The sequence below is a fragment of the Diplotaxodon limnothrissa genome, linkage group LG6, assembly GCF_057381915.1.
Source record: "Diplotaxodon limnothrissa isolate DT_005_m linkage group LG6, D_limnothrissa_male_GT1.1, whole genome shotgun sequence".
NCBI classification, from domain to species: domain Eukaryota; kingdom Metazoa; phylum Chordata; class Actinopteri; order Cichliformes; family Cichlidae; genus Diplotaxodon; species Diplotaxodon limnothrissa.
In genome coordinates this window covers 23,388,274-23,395,616 of record NC_140601.1, presented here as the reverse complement: position 1 = coordinate 23,395,616, position 7,343 = coordinate 23,388,274, and the positions used below count along the sequence as shown (strand labels likewise).

The following is a 7,343-nucleotide window of genomic DNA, read 5'->3' as shown; positions in this document are numbered from 1 at the left end:
AGAGCAGTGACAGTGTGACTTTCGTTGTGCATACTTTAACCTGATTGAGTTTTCAGTTTTCTTACTTGTCAAAATGCATCATGAGTAAAAAACAATCCTTGACATGGTAATGAAAGAGTATTCTCAGCAAAGTTGAGTTAAACAAGTTTTAATGGAAGTTTAAGTTAAATCTTTTGATTTTTACTAATTTTGATTACATCAACGTAATTTTATTACATTAACCTAATCAAATAAGGCCAATTTTGATGAAGCTCCTGACCCAGCCCAAGCTCTCTATGAAGACGAGGAAAAACTCCCCGGGGGGCCAGAATGATGGGAAGAAACCTCGGGAAAGCCAATTCAAAGAGAGATCCCCTTTCCTGGGATGGCTGGGGGGGTTACAGGAATTTCAGGATAGCAAAATTTAGAATTGGCCAAAAAACCCCAAAAAACAACCTTTTCCTGTTAAAAAAAACCAAAAAAATGAAAGAAAGACAAAAATAGAAAGTTAGGTCACGTATCACACTTATATGATAATATATGAAATGTGTGTGTGTGAGAGATGGGTTTATCTGAGCCAGGGGTGACGCTGGAGGTCCCCCAGCGTTGGGCGCTTCTCCGGGACATCGGTTAAACACGCATCCAGGAAATTCCGGCAGTCTGGAAAGAAAGAAAGAAAGGAGAGAAAAGATGAAGATGATAGTTCCAGTGATCCAAGCCATCAGTGAATCTTGAAGTGTGATGTTTTCTTACGTGGGGACAGATGCTCGTTGAATTTCAGTTCGTTTTCAATGAACGTCATGATATTAAAGTCCCCCACATGAAGCGCTTCGTACAGCACCACTCCCATTTGCCACACCGTGGTGGGTCCAGGCCTGTATTTTTTGCCCCAGTAACATTCGGGAGGGCTGTGGATAGGTGTACCTAATAAACAGACACAATTACAATTTCTTCTAAAACAAAAGGCACAAATTGCTACATCTGTGAAGAGCAGGAGCTGAATATGTTACCATAGAAGAAGCAGAACTGCGATTGCTCCGTAGCAAAGCAGCTCAGGCCAAAGTCAATGATACGAACTCGAGGCACATCTGAGCCGGTCTCAATCAGAATGTTGTCACTCTTGATGTCCCGGTGAAAGATGTGTTTCTCTTCCAGGTCCTTTGCTGCATCAACCAGTTGCTTCAGAATGACCTGGAAAAGATGAAAAAGACAGTAATGAGTCAACAGGTTGATGCTTCTCTGATACTCTGTGCTTTCAGTGCTGTACAGTCTAAGGCTCTTCCAGTCAACTTACCTTGGCCTTTCCTTCTGGTAAACATCCTCCATTTTCTCTTATGTAGTCAAACAGGTCCACCGCGGGGACAGGTCTCTCCTGCACCAGGATCAGCTCTGTGCCAAAGTCAAACCAGTCCAACAGAGACACAGGAGCCGACGTTCCCACTGATCCATCTGCTTCAGCTGCAAGCTTCAGCAAAATGGCCACTTCCACTGAGACTTCCTTCCCGTTTTCATCCTGATATATTACAACAAAGTGGATGATGAGGAACAGATGTTTCACAGGTGAACGCTGCACTCAGTCCAGGAATGTAAAAACAGTTCAAGTGTTGCACACTTACCGTCACTTTGATGGGGATTCTGTTCTTGGGAACGTGTTTGATGGCTACCTAAAAGACACAGAGCATTGGTGAGCATTTCCTCAGTATGACATCATTAAAGGTGTAAAACGGCACCTTTAATGCTCAGCTGACGATATTATCCGTTATCTGCATTACTGCCTGTCTTACTCCCACCATCTGAACACTTACTGGGAAATGATCTGTTATCCTGTAGCCAGCAAACACTGCTCCACAGCCGCCATTTCCTAGATGGTGCTCCTGCACATATCTGGCTTGGTATTCCCCTGAAAAGACCCAAATGTTGTTTTACTACAGCTGTGACACAAATTACTCTCTGCTGTACCCTAAATGTTCATTTTGCTCTTCACCTGAGTATAAAAGCCAAGCTGCTTGCTACTTACGTTGCTGGTCGGCTGCTGGATTTTGGACGACGTTTTTGGTTTTGTCCTTTTTCTTTTTCTTGGGTGACTCTTTGCTGTCTCCCGCAGACTTGTTTCTGCCATTTTTTGTGCACCCCTTTGTGTTTTGACTGCAGTCTGCAGATGTGGAAAACACCAAAAGCACATCAGCGTATTAGATCATACACACAAATATCTCCCAAACACTAATATCTTAAACCGAGCAACCAGCTGTGCACTTAATCTACCCCTCACTCAACTAATTAGCCTACCTTTACCAGTGTCCACGGAGGAAGACGCTTGCTCCCTGTCTTCACTCGTAGGCTCAGCAAGTTTAATCTTCTTCGGTGCACTGGTTGTGCCCGCTCCATCTTGCTGGGCCTTACGCTTCACTGCTTTGACCTGGTGTGTATCTGAGCTGGTGGAAGGAGCAGCCTGCTCAGTGACCCTCCTTCTTTTTACGGGGGTCTTCTTTTCAGGACTGGCCTTTCTTTTAGCCATCCTGCTCTTAGAGTCTATAAACAACAACAACAACAACACAGTAGTGAAAAAGAGTGCTCGACATCAGGACCGGAAGGATTTTGATGCCATTTTAGGAAGTATTGGTTAAATTATAATAACAAGTTTATCCTTTTGATAAAAAAACAGAGCAACACGAGTCCATACTAGGTCTACTAAGACTTAGATCTTCATGACACTTGTTGATCTGTTTTTACTGCTGAGTCCAAGAATAAACTTGTCACATTATTTTACCAAAAGACAAAGTGCCCCATTAACCTTTCTTTGATTAGACGTGTTGTAATTATGTTGTTTTCAGTCAAACATACCCATATGGAAAAGAAATGGTACAAATTTATAAAAGACTTGCGTAAGATGTGGCCTACTTCATACAGTGAATCATATCAGGCTTATATGATTTACTCATGAAAGTGGCCACTTTCTCATTACTTTCATATATTGTTTTAGTAAGTATCCAAAACATACAAGTTTCACACAAGACAGATACAAACTTTATAAGATTTATATATATCTTTTCCATATGGGTAGGATTCAAATGTTTCATTTTATACACAGACTGTCAACATTTTTAGAAAAGTAGATTCTGTTATTTGAGGGATTTTACCCAGATTTGATGTATTTGTTTACTTACTTTGATCTCCTGGATCTTTCTTTTCTCCTGAATTTGTATTTTTTCTCGTTTCCTTTTTCATGTTAATTTTTGAGACCTTGTAAAATGGAAAATGTCACCGTGATGAGGGAATACTTCTTCAAATGTGTGCGCTTGTCTTTCCTAAGCTGTTTAAGCGAGTTCCGTAAGTGAGCTTTCAAAATAAACTCAGGAGTAGGGATGGGTATCGTTTCGGTTTTATCCGATACCGGTGCCAAACCGGTACTTTTGAAACGGTGCCGGTGCTCAAACGGTGCTCAAACCGGTGCTTAAAGAATGGAGAGCACAAAATTGGTCCAAAAACCTCTCATGTTCAGCTGTTTTTTTGTAAAAAGATAACAATGTTAGCCTTTTCTGCAGCTATGGGGCATATATGGCATCACTCTTGGCTGGAAGCAGTGCTTAATCAATGGAAAAAACACAAACTTTGTCCTAAACCTCTCATGTTTAACTGTTTTCCACTTTTTCTTTGGTCTTTTTAGCCTTTTTGGCCAGGGTGAAGCGAGTATCTGCCATCAAACAAGAGGACAGCTGCATGTAGCTATGATGATGTTTGCTAGTTCACCTTACATGCATTAATGTAATAACGTGGTTAGCCTACTCAACGTAAATTACACACGAACAACATTAAGCTACTCACGCGGAGAAGAACGGCTGCTGCTGCATCATCATCCGTCATCATTTCTGCTACACTGGCAGGGCTAGGGGCCAGGACTCTCCTCTTCGTGTTTTTGGGGGATGTTGCATAACAGGCAACCCACCCGCAGTAGATGTGCTCGGTGTGAGGTCTCGCAGCAAGCTATCAAATACGGCGCATTTCTCGGCTTTAAAAAAACGCTATGCGTCGCTAGGTGTTTCGTCGGATTCGAGGTGTTCCCTCCTTTGACAGTATCACAGTATCAGCTTAAAGCACTTGTTGCTGCTGAGTTTGCATATTTTGCTGTGAAGTACAGCCAGACTTTTGACCGCTTCGCCTTGGACATTTTTAATCTGTAGCTCTGCTCTAAAAGAACGCACGTACCTGGACCCGCCTACTATCCTCGGAAACGTAAAATGATTGGCTAGAAGTTTATCACAGCTCAGGAAAAAAAAGCACCGAAATAAAGCACCGAAATGTGCGCTGCTTTTCGGTCTGGTTACTACCGTTTATGTCAGAACCGACACCGGTACCCATCCCTACTCAGGAGACTATGGCATCAGAACCTTGCCTTTCAGTGACATCACCGACTGCCAGTAAAAGTGCTCCTAAGTAGTTTAAAGAAAAACACTATGGCAGACAAAGCCATAATAATTCATATAATTTAATGAGAAGTCGATATACCTACCTATAAATTTTGTTTTTTAAATTGTGCATTAATTTTTTTATATAGTGTAACTACTGGACCTTATTTCTCTTTTTAAATCTAGAGACAACCACGTTTTTGAGGTTGTATCACCTTTCCCATAGCTATTCATTTGTGTGAATAGCTATGGGTTAACTAGCTATTGGTGTTAATTTACTGATTAACTTATAAAACACATGCTCAACTTACTGAAAAAGTCCCACAGTGGCTTCCATCCTTATGTTGGTTTGTCCAGTTTACGGCAGAACACATCAAACCTGGGGCCCATGTCAGCCCTACTTGCGGCCGTATATTTAAGTGAAGAAATATAAAGCAATTTGGCACTTGAAGAGCCTTTTTTGTTAGCGGGGGATTTATTTATTTTTGAGTCCAATGTTAAAATGCGTTCTTAAAAAAGTTTAAAAAAAAAATTAATATGAAGGTCTAACCCAGGAGTCAGCAACCTTTCTGATGATAAGTGCCATCTAAAATTTCCTTAGAAGTCAACGTGCCATATGATTGCATTAGCAATAAATTTAATAACGCTCTATATCAACAGTTACACACTATATAGACCAACTTTATAGAATTATATTTGTTCGCAGATGTTAGCATAGAGCAGATCAGCTATTTTGAAACAAAAAATACACTTTTTTTTCATCAGTAACAAGAACTCCATAACAGCAAATGAACTGTACAACAGAAAAATATCTCCCAAACACTAATATCTTAAACCGAGCAACCAGCTGTGCACTTAATCTACCCCTCACTCAACTAATTAGCCTACCTTTACCAGTGTCCACGGAGGAAGACGCTTGCTCCCTGTCTTCACTCGTAGGCTCAGCAAGTTTAATCTTCTTCGGTGCACTGGTTGTGCCCGCTCCATCTTGCTGGGCCTTACGCTTCACTGCTTTGACCTGGTGTGTATCTGAGCTGGTGGAAGGAGCAGCCTGCTCAGTGACCCTCCCTCTTTTTACGGGGGTCTTCTTTTCAGGACTGGCCTTTCTTTTAGCCATCCTGCTCTTAGAGTCTATAAACAACAACAACAACAACAACACAGTAGTGAAAAAGAGTGTTCGACATCAGGACCGGAAGGATTTTGATGCCATTTTAGGAAGTATTGGTTAAATTATAATAACAAGTTTATCCTTTTGATAAAAAAACAGAGCAACACGAGTCCATACTAGGTCTACTAAGACTTAGATCTTCATGACACTTGTTGATCTGTTTTTACTGCTGAGTCCAAGAATAAACTTGTCACATTATTTTACCAAAAGACAAAGTGCCCCATTAACCTTTCTTTGATTAGACGTGTTGTAATTATGCTATTTTCAGTCAAACATACCCATATGGAAAAGAAATAGTACAAATTTATAAAAGACTTGCGTAAGATGTGGCCTACTTCATGCAGTGAATCATATCAGGCTTATATGATTTACTCATGAAAGTGGCCACTTTCTCATTACTTTCATATATTGTTTTAGTAAGTATCCAAAACATACAAGTTTCACACAAGACAGATACAAACTTTATAAGATTTATATATATCTTTTCCATATGGGTAGGATTCAAATGTTTCATTTTATACACAGACTGTCAACATTTTTAGAAAAGTAGATTCTGTTATTTGAGGGATTTTACCCAGATTTGATGTATTTGTTTACTTACTTTGATCTCCTGGATCTTTCTTATCTCCTGAATTTGTATTTTTTCTCGTTTCCTTTTTCATGTTAATTTTTGAGACCGTTTAAAAGTGAAAATGTCACCGTGATGAGGGAATACTTCTTCAAATGTGTGCGCTTGTCTTTCCTAAGCTGTTTAAGCGAGTTCCGTAAGTTAGCTTTCAAAATAAACTCAGGAGACTATGGCAACAGAACCTTGCCTTTCAGTGACATCACCGACTGCCAGTAAAAGTGCTCCTAAGTAGTTTAAAGAAAAACACTATGGCAGACAAAGCCATAATAATTCATATAATTTAATGAGAAGTCGATATACCTACCTATAAATTTTGTTTTTTAAATTGTGCATTAATTTTTTTATATAGTGTAACTACTGGACCTTATTTCTCTTTTTAAATCTAGAGACAACCACGTTTTTGAGGTTGTATCACCTTTCCCATAGCTATTCATTTGTGTGAATAGCTATGGGTTAACTAGCTATTGGTGTTAATTTACTGATTAACTTATAAAACACATGCTCAACTTACTGAAAAAGTCCCACAGTGGCTTCCATCCTTATGTTGGTTTGTCCAGTTTACGGCAGAACACATCAAACCTGGGGCCCATGTCAGCCCTACTTGCGGCCGTATATTTAAGTGAAGAAATATAAAGCAATTTGGCACTTGAAGAGCCTTTTTTGTTAGCGGGGGATTTATTTATTTTTGAGTCCAATGTTAAAATGCGTTCTTAAAAAAGTTTAAAAAAAAAATTAATATGAAGGTCTAACCCAGGAGTCAGCAACCTTTCTGATGATAAGTGCCATCTAAAATTTCCTTAGAAGTCAACGTGCCATATGATTGCATTAGCAATAAATTTAATAACGCTCTATATCAACAGTTACACACTATATAGACCAACTTTATAGAATTATATTTGTTCGCAGATGTTGGCATAGAGCAGATCAGCTATTTTGAAACAAAAAATACACTTTTTTTTCATCAGTAACAAGAACTCCATAACAGCAAATGAACTGTACAACAGAAAAATATCTCCCAAACACTAATATCTTAAACCGAGCAACCAGCTGTGCACTTAATCTACCCCTCACTCAACTAATTAGCCTACCTTTACCAGTGTCCACGGAGGAAGACGCTTGCTCCCTGTCTTCACTCGTAGGCTCAGCAAGTTTAATCTTCTTCGGT

At 39.7% G+C, this 7,343-nt stretch overlaps 1 protein-coding gene across 1 annotated transcript; it reads right to left on the bottom strand.

Moving 5' to 3' along the window:
- Positions 1-547: 547 nt before the first annotated feature.
- Positions 548-6,212, bottom strand: LOC146630573 (serine/threonine-protein kinase pim-2-like). Its single transcript, XM_085356976.1, has 10 exons — positions 6,152-6,212; positions 5,271-5,513; positions 2,266-2,508; positions 1,997-2,131; positions 1,785-1,879; positions 1,596-1,643; positions 1,274-1,492; positions 990-1,170; positions 733-903; positions 548-639 (listed from the first exon to the last, which is right to left on the bottom strand). Exons 1-10 carry the CDS (start codon positions 6,210-6,212, stop codon positions 548-550), a joined length of 1,488 nt encoding a protein of 495 aa, XP_085213102.1.
- Between the last annotated feature and the right edge of the window lie 1,131 nt (positions 6,213-7,343).

Bases quoted from the DNA above. Each gene is read 5' to 3' on its own strand.
- LOC146630573 (XM_085356976.1), bottom strand. From the start codon at position 6,212: ATGAAAAAGGAAACGAGAAAAAATACAAATTCAGGAGATAAGAAAGAT. The intron at 2,509-5,270 runs GTAGGCTAATTA...TGTTGTTTATAG, and splicing joins CTCCGTGGACACTGGTAAAG to ACTCTAAGAGCAGGATGGCT. The intron at 1,644-1,784 runs GTAAGTGTTCAG...TGTGTCTTTTAG, and splicing joins GGATAACAGATCATTTCCCA to GTAGCCATCAAACACGTTCC.